At 36.5% G+C, this 19,455-nt stretch overlaps 1 protein-coding gene across 15 annotated transcripts in view; it reads left to right on the forward strand.

The window, feature by feature from the left end:
* The window catches only part of OSBPL9 (oxysterol binding protein like 9), a 108,974-nt gene that overhangs the window by 77,757 nt on the left and 11,762 nt on the right, over positions 1 to 19,455 (forward strand). For 8 of the 15 annotated variants that reach the window (XM_019625945.1, XM_019625947.1, XM_019625936.1 and 5 more), the window contains 6 exons: positions 973 to 1,011; positions 4,574 to 4,664; positions 5,683 to 5,787; positions 9,640 to 9,799; positions 15,468 to 15,580; positions 15,709 to 15,827. In XM_019625945.1, coding sequence (XP_019481490.1) covers positions 973 to 1,011; positions 4,574 to 4,664; positions 5,683 to 5,787; positions 9,640 to 9,799; positions 15,468 to 15,580; positions 15,709 to 15,827 — 627 coding nt within the window. The remainder of the gene's footprint in view (positions 1 to 972; positions 1,012 to 4,573; positions 4,665 to 5,682; positions 5,788 to 9,639; positions 9,800 to 15,467; positions 15,581 to 15,708; positions 15,828 to 19,455) is intronic. The other 7 variants (XM_019625949.1, XM_019625948.1, XM_019625938.1 and 4 more) reach the window with 1 other exon arrangement.

Consider the following 19,455-nt stretch of genomic DNA (forward strand, 5'->3'; position numbering starts at 1 on the left):
TCCTTAAATAGTTACAGATAAATGAGATTTAACTTGGCCGTTGTGTTTTAAAACCAAGACCAAATATTGGCTTCTACTTAAACTTGAAAACTTCCTGATAGTATGGAGTTAAAACTTTCAGCAGTTGTATTTAAATTTAAATATATTGTCTGCGTAATGCTAATAGATGGATTATGGCTACAGGAACAAGAATGAGTTGGTAACTTGACACCACCTTCTTCCCTAAGTAGTACATCCTTGGAGAGGCAAGGCAAAATTACTAAAGAGCATGAATTCTGGAACTACCTGTATTGGAATTCTGGCTCTCCACCCTCTCTCTGTCTCAATTTTCTCATGTGTCCAATGGGGATAATAATAGTACCTACCTTATAGAGTTGTTGGTACAATAAATAAATTAATACGATAAAATACCTGCCAGGTAGTAAGTGTTAGCTCCTATATCATCATTCTGTGAATACAGTAATTGTTTTTATTGAAACTAAAATTAGACCGTCTATTTAGAAAAGTGTTAATATAATTCTTGGGCCAGCAGTCAGAATATGGGAAATGGTGTCCATCCTGAGTTTTTAAGGGTATATGATTTTGCCCTTAAAGTTCAGTCAGAGTTTGAGGAATTTACTATAAAATTGAACCTAGAAATATTCAGGGTCTTCAATCCTAAGTTAGTATATCTGTATTTAACCATTAGTACCAATGTGACTACATAGTTCAATAGGATATTTCTACAATGAACTTAATTAAATGCCTGTATAGAAAAATAATTACTGTGCTGTTGCTGTTGATGTGTAGCCAGTGATAGAATTACGTCTGGCTAGGAAGGTACGAATGGAATTAAAATCTTAATAGAAGCAGAGAAATCTTTTGCTACAGTGTTACTTATCTAGTAAAATAAGCTTCCTTAATAGAGAGAAAAGTACACAGAGTTACTTAAATGAGAGAATGAAGTTAATATTCTTAACATTTCTCCTTAAGGACCAGTGTAATGCGGAGAAGCTCGCAGATGGAATTATAGTAAGTTTAATCTAATCTTTGTTTCCCTTTACTTCTGCAGAGCATTATAACCAGTCATGTCAGGAGAAGCCTGAATTTCTACTTATTTTTCAACGCAAATTCTTCTTTTACCTACTCACTGCTTTTTGTTGTTGACTCTTGCAATTTTCCGTGAGCTCCTAAAGTTGGCCATCTCTCAGCAATCATTTGGAGGGGAAGTGTCAATCTTAAAATTTTTCTGTGTGTTGGTCCATATTGAATCACTTTGCATGTGTGTTAACTTGAAAGGTTAATCATGGTATGAATATGCAGCTTTGTGACTAAATAAGGCATAACTCGTGCTACATTTCTTGTCAAACTTCTTTTTTCTCAGATGAAAGCTGGGGGGGCATATATTGAAACATCTTAATCTATTTAAATATGTTTATTGGTTTCTATTCTTATTTTTAGATTTTGTGTATTGTGTTAATTATCATTGCTACTGTGGTATATGTGCATTTTTGTTCGAGCAAGTTGCAACATGAATTCTTTGACTTACAGGCATTTTCTTATTCTTTCTTCCCCTTAGCTTTTTACTCTTCCTTTATCAACTTGCCCTCTAAACAGAAAGTAAAATTTTATTGTTAGTATTTCCCAGCTGGAAATAAAAGTTAGAGTTTGAAGATTTCTAATTTGAACTCCCTAGTTTTATGATAACTAAGAGACTTCTGTTCGGACTGTTTCTGAAACAGTCTTTTTTTTTTGTCCTAAGACTATAAATGCCAGCTTGTCTGAAATCTGGAAACTCACTTTGTAAATCTTCAAAACCATCTAATGTATACTTGAAAGGATGAGCATGTTATCTTTATATTTGAATTAAAATGAAAAAATTTAAATACCAGTGTTGTTTGCATATTTCTTAAGAAAGCAGAGATAAGAGAAACGTTTTTAAAATTTGAATTAACACTGGGATTTTTTATTTCTCTTTTCACAATGTAAGTTCAGAGTTTGAGCCATGCTGATATAATTATGTGATATAAATACAATGTAATATATTTTCCTGAGATACCAAATAAGATTATAAGCCTCATGGAAAAAGACTGTATATTTGTCTAGCATTTCATGGTCCCCAAAGACCCTAAGGGAAATCATGTTGGCATTATTTTATGTCTTGTCCCTCAGAGCAAAATTAGTTACTTTTTATTATGTTAATAGTTTTATAAAGCATACCAAAAATGTTTGATTATTTGCAATTAAAAACACCTAGAAAGTATATACTCTTAGGAAATCTAATCTTGCAGAAAACAAACATATTTGTATTATTTGATCAGGGACTGTAGCATTTTTTATTAAGAGTTTTTATTTTGAAAAAAGAAAGGAAATGTTCGTATTTTAGGCCTTGGACCCAACTGCTAGGACCCAGTCCTGCCATTCATTAGCTGTGACCATAGGCAAGGTACTTAACCTTAGAGTCTTAGGCTCCTCTATAAAAACCTTAGCAGGTTGTTGTAAGGTACAGAGTGAGCACATAGTACTCCATAGTGTTAGCTGTACATGCATATATGTATATATAATTTAGTATTTATTGTATTGCATGAATTTTATTAATATCACAGCAGGTTAGAGCTGAGGATTATCATTGTTTGCATTTCTCAAGCTCTGCACATACATTTTTGAAGCAAGGTATAGAAAGTACTTTGACATATTTTAGCCTGAAGTTGATTGACTAAGAACCTGTAGATAAGTGTAGAATAGTTATACTTTCCGCTAAGAGCAGCAAATGATATTGAGTACTTTAAATAAACATGCAAAAAAGTATAATAAGTGTTTTCTTTGGTTGAGAAGCCTAATCTTAGAACATTCATCTGGAAAACAAAATATTTCATTCAAATGATAGAATTCTGGTCCCTTTTTCCAAAGTTATTTCTTAGCCTCTTCAATAATTTTTCTTATATAGTGGGTGGGGACAAGGAAGTGATATAGTCTCATTACAATGAATCAAATCAAAGTATTAATGGTGGGATTTTGTCTTTGTGAAGCACTTGGAATCCTTTGGAGAAAAACACTATGTAAAAATAAAGAATTTAAGGACAACTCCAGGACTTGCTGAGACACTTATTTAGTTATGGGCTGGTTTTGTACTGAAAATAGAATCATAAAGTAATAACCAGAAAGCCTTTGGAGACCATATAATTCAGATAGTTCTTCATTGTGCAGACTGGGAAAGTGAGCCCCATAACAGATAGGAGACTTTAGCGCTAAGTCCTTGGTAGAGCAAGGATTCTAAGGAATTAAAATCCCAAACCTCTACTTCTGTGCTTTTCCCAAACCTTTAAAACTTTCCCCACACTTCACTTTACTAGGTTTTTTATTATTAATGATTGTTTTCAGAGTTCCTTCTCTAAGTCTCTTTTATTTTCCTTTCAGAATATTTATGGTATGTATACAGTTTTAGTGACAAGAATAAAAAATCTTGGTTCAAATCACTTGATTTAAGAAATGTGGACTTAATGATTTTAAAATATGCAGAGAGAGGGACAATTTTTTTTTAAATTAATACTTCAAATGAGAATGCTACAAAAACTGCCATCATTTTCGTTTCCAATGTTAGGTGCTTTTAAATTTTTGTGAGTATTTTTTGGGTTCATTCACCAGGAAAGCATCTCTAATTTCATTTAGTATATTCTGTTATATCCTCTACATAATATACATTTGAACTTTAGTTTCCCAGATCAGGAAAAGCTAAATAAATTTTTATTTCTTGGGTTTTATCTAGTATAGTCTTCTAAGTAGTGTTCTAAACTTTACTCTGCCAAACACCTCTGTTTAAAATCCCATCTTCTCCATATAAAAATGCACCAGTAACCTATGGAGTCTTGTTTTTAAAATGCCATCATGCTAGCAGAGTATTTTCTTGGCTTGCAGTCAGAGAAACCTAAACTTTTTTGACTCTAAAAATGTAACCACATGTTTATGGTTTTCTACATCCTCAAAAACAAACAAACAAACAAACGAAAAAAAAAACCTTCTTTCTCACACTCCCCAAATAGAAGCTACATTGCTTTGCCTTTAGCAACTAAAACTAGGTGGCCATAATGTGCAATAGACAGTATCAGAAGGTGGCAGTAGTATGGGATGAAGATAAGATCCTAGCTGTGCAAGTGCATTAGCTAGTCACAGCTAGTCATAGGTGTGATGCTGTTAACACCAAAGCAAGAGAGAGCCTTCCATCTTTGTTAGAGAAACAATATTTGTGGTGAACTACAAATTTGAGAAGCACTGGTGAATTGAGAGGGATTGGTTTTGGCTTCCTGAAGTCTTCCCACACCATTTTACAACTCTTTCTGAGTTTTTCCATTTAGCTTGCTTCACCTTTCTGTATGACAGAGATTCATTCATTTTTCCTCCTCCTTTTTTTTTAATAAGAAACTCAGAGACTTCTGTATAAAAAAGCTATTTCTTTTTCTCTTTGTATTTTGATCAACTTATCTGTATAGCTACCCTCAGGACTTTGCTGTCAGAAATATGGGCAATTTCATACATTTGGGAGGTCAGCACTGGATGGGCATTTACTTGAAAATAACTGTGTGTTTCTTTATCTCAGAGTACTATTAATCCTGTAGATGCAATATATCAACCTAGTCCCCTGGAACCTGTGATCAACACCATGCCTTCCCAGACTGTCTTACCTCCAGGTATAGTATTTAGAGAAATGTTTCACAGATTCACTGCTGAGAAAAAACTTAATTTGTATGACTGTCATAGTAATCTTTTAAAGGGCTTCTTCTCTTTCTTTGTTTTTTAATATATAAAAGGAATCAAAAAATAATAATACAGCTGAAAATGAACTGGAAAAAGGTGATAGTACTTTTTGATATTGGAGCTTTCCAAGTAGAATGACAGGGCATCTTGTTTTCAAAGTGAGATGGCAGATGAAGATGGTTCCTAAGACTTGGATTTATGATTCCAAGAAAAACAGTATGCCTTGATCTGCTTGAAGGTATCCAGGAATGTTCTAATTTGGGGTATTCATATAGCTGTGAACAATACAAATGTTTTCTTCATGGTGGACTTTAAGATAATGAGAAAGGGAAGAATGAAATTTATGATGTCTGCCAATTAAATAGATGTGTATTTTTAAGTATAGAAGACTAAATAGTATTTTTTTGAACTGGCAAAGGAGGACTTAGGGCCAACACCCAACTACTCTTATTACTTTTTGTTGCATCCGACATATCTGTGTTCTCAATGATGACATAGTTCAGTCAGAAATTGTACTGGAAAAAAATCCTTTTAAAAAATACTTATAAATATATGAAATCTTTTTGTGAATTTTTATATATCCTTAAGAGAAGGAGCTAATATCTCTCATGGGCTAAAGAGAAGATACCGTGCCTCATTTCAGATTTTATGTGGGTTGATGCTTGGAAATACTTTATCATCAGAAGTGTTTGATGGTTTTACAGAGCAGTTGTATTGAGGTGTTGGCCTACCATGACTGGTCTCTTGATATCCTGCCTAGTGTCTTAGTACTCCGTAGCATATCATCACTGGGTTATAGGGTGTCAGAAAGGAGTAGCATGGAACTTGACTTAATGGAATATAGTTTCAGAAATTACTGATCTTTAGGATTTTGAATCCCACATAATAGCAGTTAACAGAGTTGTGTTTGGGCTATTTCCCCAACTTATTTCACATGTTCAAATCTCCTAGAGCCTGCTCAGTTGTGTAAGTCAGAGCAGCGTCCATCTTCCCTACCAGTTGGACCTGTATTAGCTACCTTGGGACATCATCAGACTCCAACACCAAATAGTACAGGTACAGATTTGTATATTTCCTTTACTTCTAACTCCATTTAGGATTTGTGTTTAACTACTAATGGAGGAAAAGTTAAAGAATATGTGTTATATCTTTCTGTTGGAGATATCATAGTTTTACCATTACAGTTCTATACATGAAATGGGTAACTTTGTGATTGAACTAGAAGCTAGTAATAATTATAATCTAAATAAAATATTGCAGGATTTTGTTCATTTACTTTATGATTTATTTATTTATTATATTATTTTTTTTAATTGGGGAATTGGGGGGATGGGAACAGTGCTGGGGAATTGGGGGAAGGGGAGCAGACAAGTTGCTGTCCTTTTTGTTCTTCAGTCTAGTTGTGGAGGACATTGCTTCACTGGCCCAAGTTGGCACCATCATTGCAATCTTCCCAGGCGAGGCAGATCAGTCGCCGGCTTCTGGACGGCCACTCACTGTGGCTGCTGGCCGCTCACGCTGGCTGCTGGCTACACACAGTAGGCCATGGCAGCCCACTGCCACAGGGGCTGCAGCCTACGCCGTCGCCAGCGACTCAGGGCAGCCCAGCTCCAGGTTGAGCTGTTGTTCAGCATCTTAGCTGTAGAGGGCAGTGTCACTGGCCCTCATATGTGGGATCCGAACCGGGGCCCTCTGGCGTCCCAAGCCAGTTCTTAACCATCGTGCCACTCGGTTGGCCCTTTATGATTTATTTTTAAGATCTGTATTGACTTTTTAAAAAAATCTGCTCAAGTTAGACTTGCATATTTTCTTATTGTAAAGGAATCAGAAAATACAGAAGTACAGGAAACAAAAGGTGAAAGTCCTTTTTGCTCTTCCCTGTCATGTGTACATGTATGTACATATATACCTATATGGTGTATTTTTACTGTTTTTTTTGTTTGTTTTAACCCAAATGAGATCTTGTGTTTCTGTGACTTTCACTTTTCATTTAACAGTGAACATTTAGAGAGCTTTCCATGTTCATATAGTTAGGTCTGTAACAGTCTTTTTACAGTTGCCTGAACAGGTATTCCTGTTTTTCCACTGATGGACATTTAAATTGTTTCTAATATTTTCCTGTTATAAGCAATACTTTAGTGAAATATCCTTGTACAGAAACTTTTAGCACATATGTATTTTTTAGGATGGATTTATCAGTCTTTCATATTTTTACCAGTTTTATGAGGGAAAAGGGCTATTTCATTTTAATTTGCATTTTTAAAATTCATTTGGACTTACGGTCTTTATTTTTTCTCTAACTTACAGGGATGCTATCAATGTTAGCATTAGATTTATTCTTTGTTGTAAAATGAATGAGGTTTACGTTGAGTTAACCTGTCAACCAAACTCAAGGAAGCACTTAGTGCTTTTATGACTGTTATATGTGGAGGCCAAAACCAAGCTTGAGGAGGTAGGAGATAAGATAAGTGCCTGCAGTTGCTCCACAGATTTCTTTCCTGGGCAGTAGTACTTTTACTGTGTAATAATGAAAACTTATCTTATGGTTTTAGCCCATTTTGAAATTTGAATTCATAAAGGTGCTGATGCTCTTACTTTGGTCTTTAATATATAACAGCATGGCAGATATCTTCTCAATTTTGAAAGAAGGAAAGCAATAATAGCTTTCTTATTTGAAGCTCTTGGGAAGATGCTGATAAGCAATTTGAATAATGAGGTTGAAATGTTTAGTTGGCTTTTTCCTGTATTTCATTACCTGTGTCAACCTCTTGTTCATTTAAAAAACAGTACCTTTGTTTTATTATGTTGATTATGTCTTAGTGTTGAAACTATAATACAGCCAAAATTTGTTTAATTGGAGATACATAAACTAGTTACAAACTTTGAAAAAGGGATTGCTCTTCCTTATGTACATTAACTTTAGGATAAATTATTTCAGAAGAAGATATTTCAAAAATATAACATTTTAGAATAGCTGGAATTAAAGAAATTTTAAAAATTAAATTAGTATCTGTGTCTTTGATTTTCAGCCTAATTTTTTCATCTTTTCCACCTTTCCTTTATCTGTCTCACTAGTAACAAAAAAGAAATAATGGAATAATTGAAAAAGAAATAATATCCTTTTCTCTCATAAGGAAAACTTCATTTCCTTTTTTTGCAGTGCCCATTCAAACTCATTTTCTTCCTGGACGGATTTTCAGTTATGTGATCACCTGGAGTATTTGCATGTTAATCATTTGTAACTCCTGATCTTTTTTTTCCCCCCTTATTTCAGTAGGAGAAAGTTTTTTTCCCATATTAATGCTGCTTTTGGAGGGAATAAAGAGAATTGAAAGTTGTTTGCTAAGACGAACTATGTTTGGAATATCCACTATAAGCATTACCTTTTTAGGTGGGAAACTTTTTGTGTTGTTTTTAAAATATCTTGTAAGCATGGCAACCAAGTGTTAGGTAGATGTACTCTTCCACTAACTATTGAACCACTGAGACAGGAATGGACTATAAATCCATGAGTGGCTCTGGATTCATTTTTATTGCTATTATTCTCAATTTTTTCTAGAACTGTTGTCTTGACTTTTAGATTGCCTGCCAGCAGTGACTTAAGTTTAATCTCCACCAGGCATCTGTAGCAGTTTGGCATAAATTGCCTGAGAGCCTTCAGATGCTCAATAAACACTCATTAAATTGATCTCAATACTCCATTGTTCTGTTGGATAACTTTTATTGTTATTACTTTGTTACTAGACATTGAACCAGATGATCACAAAGATTAGATGGTAGTCTTTCTCTGGATCTTCATTAATTTCCATTTCCTTAGTTACTGTTGAGGAATAGAAAGATGGTCCCCCTAGACTTTTCCTACATTACCCCATAGTAGCCCTCTGTTCCTCTCTGACTTTGGTGGAAAAGAGGTGAGGAGTTTGGATAATGAGTTCTCAGGGCCTTGTGCAGAGCTTTTGTGTTCTTAGGTGTCACTGCCAAAACATTGACTTAATAAGAATGTGATATCCTGCACAATATATATATATATATTTTTAAGATTTTTATTGGGGAATTGGGGGAAGGGGAACAGAAAAGTTGCTGTCCTTTTGTTCTTCAGTCTAGTTGTGGAGGACATTGCTTCACTGGCCTAAGTTGGCACCATCATTGCGCTCTTCCCGGGCGAGGCAGATCAGTCGCCGGCTTCTGGACGGCCGCTCACTGCGGCTGCTGGTGGCTCACGCTGGCTGCTGGCTACACACTGTAGCCCAGGGCAACCCACTGCAGCAGGGACTGCAGCCTACGCCGTCACTGGCGTCGGCGACTCAGGGCAGCCCAGCTCCAGGTTGAGCTGTTGTTCAGCATCTTAGCTGTAGAGGGCAGTGTCACTGGCCCTCAGATATGGGATCCAAACCTAGGCCCTCTGGCGTCCAAAGCCAGCTCTTAACGAACGCGCCACTCAGACTGCCCGCCTGCATAATATTTTAACATTCATGCAGGCTTTGATAGTGTTTCCATTTTGCACTGCCATTGGCTCACTGCTGTGTTTTTGGGTATCTGGATCTACTGTATAAAATAAAAGCCCTGGCTTCCGACGAGTACTTGTATCTATTGTGGGACTCCTAGCACCAGGACTCACACATTGCGATTATAATCAAAAGAGCTTCTTTCCTGTTATCAATGATAATTATAGAATGGGAATAGAGCATTTCTTTTATTTTAAAGGTTATGTCCCATTATATGATGTGATTTGCCTTTTTCTTTGTCTCGTTTAAATGTTAATTTTCTTTACAAATAGTGTAAGGACTGTTACCAACTTAACTAAACTCTTTCTTGAATTTAGAAAGGTTTGCTTTGACCCCACTTCCCTAATTTCTTTCCCTCTCTTACCAATATTGCCCCCTAATTAAAAACTTTTTAACTTTCTAGGCAGTGGACACTCACCACCTAGTAGCAGTCTAACTTCTCCAAGTCATGTCAACTTATCTCCAAATACAGTCCCGGAGTTCTCTTATTCTAGCAGTGAAGATGAATTCTATGATGCTGATGAATTTCATCAAGGTGGCTCATCCCCAAAGCACTTCATAGAGTAAGTTGATGAACTAAGTATGTATTGAAACAACTCTCCTGTTTTTAAAAATGTAATTTGATTTTGAGTCTGGTGTTAATAATGACAACTCCCGTGTAAGTTATTATTTGGAAAAGGTGAAAAAGACAGCTTATATTTAATTGACTTATTGAGCAAAGCTAGTTCTGTGAGAATGTTGATTTTACTTCTGACTTACCAAATGAAATAAATTATTTAGCATCAGCTTCAGTAATATGCCAGTATTGTTCATGGAGCTCTGGGGATTATTTCTTTAGCACCAACATTAGGAGAGAGTCAAATGAGAGCAAATGAGCTTGGAAGTATACAAACAAGAGGTTCCCATTTCTTGTTTTTGTATTAGAGTGGAGAGCTATACTGGGTGGAGAGATGATACAGAGGTGACAAAAGACCCAGCCGCTGCCCTCAGGGAAGTTAGTCTTTTGGGGGGAACAGATAGACATTTGTAATCCATTGGTACACATGCTATGGTAAGAATAAGCACAGAAAGCCATTGAGAATTCAGAGGGATTCACAGAGGAGGGAGGGGATGAGGTCTTAAAGTGAGATATGGATGACTAGAGAGAGGACATGGGGTGAGGAGAGGAGCGGGAAATGGAAATGTTCTCATGGAGGTGGAACCCCGTTAAGAAAGGTCTGCAGGCTTGGGGAGCTCGGCTGAGTGTGGCTGTAGCATAAGTTGTGGGGAATGATTTTAAAAAAGATACAGAAGAGGCTGACAGGAACTAGGTCATGAGAGTCCTTTAGCCTTTTACAAATTTTGAACATTTTCTCACAAGCGATGGCAGTTGCTGGTCAGGTCTGCATTTTAGAAAAACAAATTTGCCAAAATTGTGTAGAATTGAATGCAATGGGGCTGCATTATAGATAAGGAGACCAGCCAAAACCGAGTAGTAAATTAAGAGATGTTGATAGCCTGAGCTAAGGTAATAGCATGGGAGTGGAAGGAAGTGTGTGGATTCCAGAGATACTAAGCAGGCAGATCAACAGATACTGATGATAGGTTTTCCCTCATTTTAAAACATTTGACCTATTCTATACTATCGAATCAAAGCTGGGTATGTACCATTATACAGAAAAGTCTTTTACATGTAAAGTTATTTACATAATAGCCCATAAGCAAACTACTTCTCAGCCCTACTGGTGTGTAGGTTGCTATCTTTAAGGCTTTGGATCCTAGAATCTCAGATTTAGGTTCTAAATCTGTTTTGCCTCAAACATGTATGATCTTGATCAAGTTATTTAATCTATGTAATCCTCAGTTTCCTCATTTATAAAAGGAGGATAATAATAGTTTCAACTTCAAAGGGTCGTGGTGAACATTTAAATGAGAGTAATGTCAATCAAGTGCTTAACATAGTGTCTGGAATATAACAAGCACTCAATAAATGATAGCTGTTATAGAAAGCAAGTTAACGTTTATTTGCTTTAATGTAACTGTTTGTTGTAGATATGGTTGGCTTTTGGGGGGCATTTTTTCTAACTACTTTCTCAGGAGTTGGTACTATTGTTATAAGCTTGGGGTTTGCTTTCTAAGACATTACAAATTTAGAGATGATTATGTGTGAATTTGCAAACTTAATACCATCAGCCAGTCCTTCGACCTTGAACATTGGGTTTTTTTAATAAGAAATATTGTGTAGGACTCTAGTTCTCTAAAGTGTGCACACCAATTGAGAAATACAGTATTCGTATGTAATGTCATCAAAACTGCTCAAAATCTTAAAATTTATAAAGAAAATGACTACATTGGCTCAGAAAGTTTTGTGACTTAGTGGATCAAATTCAGCTTTTGAATGTGGGAAAAAGTGAAGTATGAGATGCAGGTGAACACATACTTTTAAGACATGACACTTCAGTTAAGGAAGAGAAGTTTGAGCCCACAGCTCAAGAAGGCCAGTTTAGCAAAAAGGGTGAGGTTTAGCAAGTTGGTTTCTTAATGTATGTGGGGGAATGAACTAATGAGAAGTCATTGTTAGCAGTTTGCCAGTAGAAATTTCACTTTATTTTTTTAATGGTTTTTATGATAGTGGGGTTAAAAGAAAATAAGGTTTAGATGAAAATTCCAAAGTAAAGGTTATTGACCTTTGAAATGCTCAATCACTGTTTTATTTTCTTTTTATTTTTTTTAAAATTTTTTTATTGGGGGGATGGGAACAGTGCTGGGGAATTGGGGGAAGGGGAACAGACAAGTTGCTGTCCTTTTGTTCTTCAGTCTAGTTGTGGAGGATGTTGCTTCACTGGCCCAAGTTGGCACCATCATTGCCTCTTCCCTGGCGAGGCAGATCAGTCGCCGGCTTCTGGACGGCCGCTCACTGCGGCTGCTGGCCGCTCACGCTGGCTGCTGGCTACATACGGTAGCCCATGGCAACCCACTGCAGCAGGGGCTGCAGCCTACCTGTCGCCAGCGACTCAGGGCAGCCCAGCTCCAGGTTGAGCTGTTGTTCAGCATCTTAGCTGTGGAGGGCAGTGTCACTGGCCCTCATATGTGGGATCCGAACCAGGGCCCTCTGGCATCCCAAGCCAGCTCTTAACCATCGCGCCACTCGGCCAGCCCAGTCACTGTTTTATTTAAACAGAAAAGGGACAGTCTCTTAAACACCAAACATTAGCTGTCATTCTAAACAACGTACAATCAAATGTCAAGATGGACTCATCTATTTACCCTCTAGAAGCAAATGTGTAACTATATACAGTAAAAGCTTGATAATATGTGGTTAGCTTCCTTATAGTCATCACTGATAACCAACCTTTGGCCCCCGTTCAGAGGTTTTCCTGAAATTTGTATGAAATAGAAAATTTTAAAATGCTTTCCTTTTGTACCTGTAATAGACATGTCTGCAGGGTTACCTGCAGGTTCATAGGCTTTTCTCTCCCCTCCTCCTTAATAAGCTTCCCTCTCTCTGCTCCCCCAACCCCCACCCTATAACAAATACACAGTTCAGAACCTGCCATTTGAAGAGATCCAGAGTTAAGTACTGTGGTCTACTTAGCCCATTCTGGATTCCTTTTCTCCCTCAGTTTCACGCTTTGTATGTCCTAATCTAGACTCCTAAACTGGTAGGGACTGCAGCTGTCCAGCACAAGGTTTGTTGACGTTTCGGTTTTTGTTGTTGTTTGTTTGTTTGTTTTTCAGTGGGGGTTTATATTCTAAATTTTAAGCTGCACAGGTGGTGGGTGCCCCAACCCCCACGTTTTTCAAGGGCCAACTGTATTTATGTTCTCTGCCTGTCTGTCCTGTATGCACTGAGCTTGTGACACCTGCTGGTCATCAGCTGCTACCCCTAGTTTTCTAACTCTTCAGGTCAAGTTTGTTTCTTCTCTCTTCTTCCTCTTCCTCTTTCAAGGATGAGAACTGTAAAGCTTAAGTCCTTTCACTGTTCAGTTTCTAAAGACCTGTAGTAATGATAGCCTCTGTGTGAACTATGTTACTGAGCAGTATGGTTTTGTACATTTATAAACTAGATGATAGAGCATATTGGAAAGAACTTGTGCTTTGAAGCCAGACGTGTTTGAAATGGCTCCACTACTTAGCAGCTTGTGACCCCTGAGCCTCTGTGTATGGTGAGAAGAATCATGTCTAACTTGTAGGGCTTTTATGGAGGTTAGATTATTATGGAGATGAACACATACAGTGTTTGACACATACTAGGTACTCAGTAAGAACTATACAAGTTAGCACATGCAGATAAATCTTTCCTGTATGCATATTATTTGTCAAGGTTGCTATTGTTTTTTAACTGTATTCTTTAAATCCTTTGTTCTGAATAAAATAACTTATGAATTGGATAAATGAGAATTTATCCAATTTTTTCCATTTTGAGCTTTTTTTGAGCATTTCACTTGGCCCAGACATGGTTTCTAATCTGAGTAAGAAGGAAAAACACAGTATAAATAGATCTGACCTTTGGAAATGCATCTAAGCTAATACCTAATACACAACATTTTAAAGGATTTGGGATTTTTAGATCAATTGAATTAAAAGACTCTATTTTGATGATGTATCAAAGAGCCACAAAACATTTTGAAGATAATTTTCATGCAGCTCTTCTATTTAACTTACCTGGGTCTTTTACTCATATTTTCCATTGGCTGTCAAAACTGGTGAGGTAAACATTAGTTACAGTACTTGTGATGTATACTACTAAATTAATTATCAAAGAAGCAGTATTTAGTTACCTAAGGATTTTTGAAAAATAGATCAAAAGAAGGTAATGGTTACCAGGACAAACTGTTTAAATTATAATACATATGTTTTAATATTCTAATATTAAAATGTTCTAATATTGTAATGTTCTAATATAGGCAGAACACAGAGGATTTTTAGGGTAGTGAAACTTTACAATAGAATGATAGAAATTTGTCATTATTTATTTGTCAAAATCCATAGACTATGCAACACCAAGAGTGAACTTGAGGGATGATGTGTCAATGTAGGTTCATCGTGTGTGACAAATATACCAATCTGGCATGGAACGTTGATAATGAGGGAGGTTGTACATATGGGAATTCTGTACTTTCCGCTCGGTTTTGCTATGAACCTAAAGCTGCTCCAAAAAACAGTTTATTGTTATTAAATAAAAAATTAAAAGCAGGGGCCGGCCGAGTGGCTCAGTTGGTTAAGAGCTCGCTCAAGAGTTTGAGCTCTGAGCAACAGCGGTTCGATGCCCGGCCCGAGCTGAGCAGCCGCTGAGCTGCCAACAGGTGGCAGGATGGCTCAGCTAAAAAAAAAAAATTAAAAGAAGGTAAGTAATCAGGGCAAACTGTGTTTAAATTAGAGTACAATGTTTCACACCTATAAATTTGTAATAAAAAACTGACTGTGTGTACAGGGCAAACTGTGTTTAAATTAGAGTACAATGTTTCACACCTATAAATTTGTAATAAAAAACTGTGTGTATACTGTTTTATAAATAATATCTGTAGTATGAGAAATTTGGTTTCCATTTTTGCACTTAATAAAACTATGCCTCTGAGTATTTGTTTATTAGTATACAAATACTGATCCTGGGTAAAATATGATTACAGATATAATAATATAATAAACTTTTCTTAGACTCTGTTAACCAGCTCATAATACCAGTTACTATAAATTTACTTGTAAAAAATAATATGCTTTTTTATTTTGTAATTTCAAATACAATTTTATGACTGGGAAAAGTGTTAGTATCAATGTGGACTTTTATCAAAGGATCTCAAAAATATAGACAAGACATCTTTCTGAGATTAAATGCCATTTTTGAGGTTCTAGAAATTATTGCTGAGAATTATGACAAATCTACATTTATACAAAGTAACAAAATCAGAAAATAAACTCTGGTTTTAAACTTTGAAGCAGAGTAAAATCTTACTAATTTATGGTGACCTCTCAGCATGGCTTAGTTGAGTGCACACTGTGTAAAAACCATAGGACAAGAGGCCTGGTCATCAGACTTTCTAGTTTCGGTATCAGAATGACGGCGACAGGGAGAGCTAGAAAGCTATATGTGTACAGGTGTATGTATATAATCGGCTAACTCTGTAAGTCTGGTTTGTTTCTGTTAGCTATCCGTGTATATTAGTTTTAAGTCATTCTTTTGGTTAAAGCCTTTCTGTGATATTCTAAATGGCTTTCTTAAAAGGCTTAAGGAGGTAATTGATATTTTTTTAGTTCCTCTGGATCTGTCTCAGCCTTGACCCACAGCAGCTCAGGAAATAGTCTCAAGCGCCCAGATACCACAGAATCCCTGAATTCTTCCCTGTCCAATGGAACAAGTGATGCTGGTAAGTGACCTTTGAGAATTTAACATTTTTTCCCTTAAAAGTGTTTGTTTGAAAAAAAATTGTAATACCGATAGTAGCACAGATTGGTCCAGTGTAACACCAGTTTAAGAAGATCTGTTTTGTTTTAGACCTTTTCGATTCATATGACGATAGAGATGATGAAGGAGAGGCGGGGTCAGTGGAAGAGCACAAGAGCGTTATCATGCATCTCTTGTCCCAGGTTAGGCTTGGAATGGATCTTACTAAGGTAAGAATGAAATTTGGCCTTTGCTGTAAGTCTTAATGTGTATGTGTGATTCTTAGTGATTGTGCCTACAAATAGAGTATAATAACATAACTCCTGTTTATACTTTGGTTGTGGTTTTATATGTCCATGAGTAAAGTGAAAATTTTTGTAAATGGATGAAATAAATAAAGCTAGAATAACTTCGTAGAGATAGTACGTATAGATTAAGATTTGTATTTTATTAGGGGCAAACAAGGAATAGGATTAGGCCTGGTCAGTAATTTGGACAAAACCTTAAGCAGTGTAGTGTGCACAGATTTAAAATGAGCAGAGCTCTGATCTTGGGGTTAGAGGACTGTGTTAGCAGCCTACCTCTGCTGTTACCAAACTGTTTGACCTTGAACATGTCCCTTCCTCTGTGATCTTTAGATTTCTCATGCAAAATGAACACACAGTGACTTACTTCACAGAGTTGTCATAAGGATTAGAACAGGTAGTGAATGGAAAATTGTATGACACACATTGAGCCATATACTTCATTGTGATCTGGATTTGAATTTAAATGTGATACTGTAAACAGAATGCCCAGTTGATATAGGAGACCTGGGATATGGGTGCATTTGTATATATCTACCACTGTGCTAGAAGCTCATCCTTTCACTTACTTCTCACCACAGCACACAAAGTAGGTGTTATTGTTACCTCAGTTTTATAGATGAGGAAACTAAAACTCATGGAGGCTAATAACTTGGCTAAATCCTATTAAGTGGCAGAACTGCAATTCTAATCTGGTCTGTGATATCTAATCAACACCTGTAATGTTTCCACTACTGCCTCTTGCTTTAAAGGCTAGAGCTACAATTGTTGTCAGTAGTGAGCTTTGTTTTGATTTTAAATTTAGAGGGCAAATAAACTAATCCATATGCTTTCTAATAAGTGTCTATAAAACTTTTCATCCCTAATCTAAATGAGAACAGAACACAAGGATAGCATGAATTTGTGGAATCCAATATACTTGCCAGGAATGTTCTACATATGAATATTTACAGGAGTTTGCCTTCAGAATTTTTTCACTGATCATTACATTGCATAATTGCTGGAGCAGAATTGTCACTTCAAATTTGAAAATTATAGCTTAGTTTTAGACATTGACATCTGTAATATTCCTTTCTACATCTTTTACCTTGTTTGGTTTTGGTCTCCAGTAATCAAAGACCCACCTAAAGGTAACTTGAACAGTTACCTTATAATAGAAGTCCAGAAGTGGAGTAGTTCTGGGATTGATTGGTGGGTCAGCAATGTAGGAAAGGAACGAGGTTCCTTCAGCCTCTGCTCTGCCATCCTTAGCATGCTGACTTTCACACTCAGGCTCGTCTCCTCATCATTGCAAAATGGCTGCCACACTTCCAATCATCACATCCTTATTATACAAATATGTCAGGGGGCAGAAAGATAATTCTTTTCATGGATTTTGTGTGTGTGTGTGGCTATTAGAAAGGACATTCTTTCCCAGAAGTGGCCTATCAGACTTGCAATTGAATCTCCTTAACCAAAGGTAGACATGTGCCCATGCCAAAGCCAGTCACTGGCAAGAGAGGTTAAATGATTGGTTTGGATGTACCCACACTTACCCTTTGAGATCTGGGAGGGCCCTGTGACTGTTACGGCAACCCGTAGCCTGAACAAGTCAGAGTTCTTTTACCAGAGTTGAAGCAAGGATGTGCGTAGGCAACCAAAAGTGTCTGCCACAATCAAGTTTGTGATTTTTGCCTCACATCATTTCCTCTGGCAGATAATCCATATCTGGGTGTGTACCCACTAAAAGCTTGTTATTTTATGAATGATATTATTTTTTATCAAATGTGTTAAAAAAATAGCTGTTTTACAAATCTGTATTGGCACAAGTAACTGTGATTGCCAACAGATGCTGAAATTTAGATTTTTTTAATGCATTCCAAAGTGTTATTGCAACAGTGCCTTAAATGTGTAGATATTGTATTCATAAAAATATTTTCTCCATTCAGATACTTTCTAAAAAAGTTATTTTCCAAATACTGTGTAGTGTTTGGAAATACTATAAAGTCACATTCTATTTACCTCACTTGGTCTTCAAAACAACCCTAAGATATAAACAGGGCACGTAATTATCCTCCTTTTCCAGAAACTTAGAGAAGTTGACTTAATTTTCCAGAGCCTCCTTATACCTAAGAAGTGGCAAATAAGTACTTGAACCCAGGTTGAAGACAACCTAGCCCAGCTTGCTTTCATCAGTGTTGCAGCAGTTTGACATGATGGCATGGATCAGTATATTGCTAAAAACATTGAAGGTCTGTTGAACGAGAGTTCTAAAGAAAAATATTAAGTAGGGAGACAAAAATCCTTTTTTCTTTCTTTTATTACACTTCAAATCAAATTTTACATTTTTTTGGCTGTTTCTTTTTTTAATTGCCTATTCAGTTCTTTTGTCCACCTTTCTACTGGCACTAGTAATCTTGTTGATTTGTAAGAGCTGTTTATATATTAAAGGTATTTACCCCTGTTTTGTTCTCAGCACTCTTCCTTGCTGATGGGTAATTTCTGTGTTCTCCAAGAATGGTAGCAAGTTGCACCAAGTCAATACATCAGCTTACCTGCTAAGCTAGCTATACTTAGAATATGAACATAAATGTTCTATGGAAGGGAAGTGTTTACTTAAAATTTAAACTCTAGAGTCTGGCAATAAGTATTCTAAGTGTTATAGCTAGGGTGTCCCTTTCTAAACTTCTGTCCCATGAGCCCTCTTTATGCACTGTATATACCCAGACACGCTGGTCCACTGGTTAGTGTCTGTCACACCCTGTGTCCTATCACCATGTCTTTTTTTTTCTCCCACCTTCATGTCTTGTTCTTCTGTTTTCTCCTCTCTTTATTACAGCCTTACTCTTCTCTAAGGCTTTTCTCTGGTGCCACCTCAATGAATTGTTTTCCAGCCCTAGTCCTCCAAACAGAACATGGTCTTTCCCTCTCCTGAACTTCTAGGGTAATATTTGAGCATCTCTCTATGATATTTGTCACATTCCACCGGTATTACTATAAATGCCGGTATTATTCTCTCATATTCACCTTTGTCTCTTCCATAGCATTGAAGACAGTACCTTGAAAATAGTAGATATGCAATAATTACTATGTTTAAAGAAATTTTTTATTACTATGGTGCTCTACTTCCATAATAAATAATTTATGATCTGATATACATTTCAAAAACTCTTCTTCCATTCCCTAATGAAATTCTTCCATTTTAAATTGGTTATTCCTAATCTTTCGCATTCCTTCTTCCCATACTCCAGTTTCCTATTTTCTTTACTTTCTCCTCTGCCACATTTTCAGCCCTTTGGTGTTTTTCTTCATGGGCTCAGACCTATGGTAGAAAGAGTTTGTTGTTTCTCATCTTTATATTCTCTTCTTCCTTTTGCTTATTCTTTCAATTGCTCATTTAAAAATTCACTTTGTAATAATAGCAGGTAGTGCAGGTGTGAATAAGGGTGGGCTTTTCATTCTAGGAACTTGTCAATTATTTGAGGACATAGATTTGTAAGTAGATAAATTTCCTAGTGCACCTAATGATAGAAAAGCAGCAGTAAAGAGGAAAGTGCACAGACCCAAATCTGAG

Source organism: Hipposideros armiger, unplaced genomic scaffold (assembly GCF_001890085.2).
Source record: "Hipposideros armiger isolate ML-2016 unplaced genomic scaffold, ASM189008v1 scaffold_646, whole genome shotgun sequence".
NCBI classification, from domain to species: domain Eukaryota; kingdom Metazoa; phylum Chordata; class Mammalia; order Chiroptera; family Hipposideridae; genus Hipposideros; species Hipposideros armiger.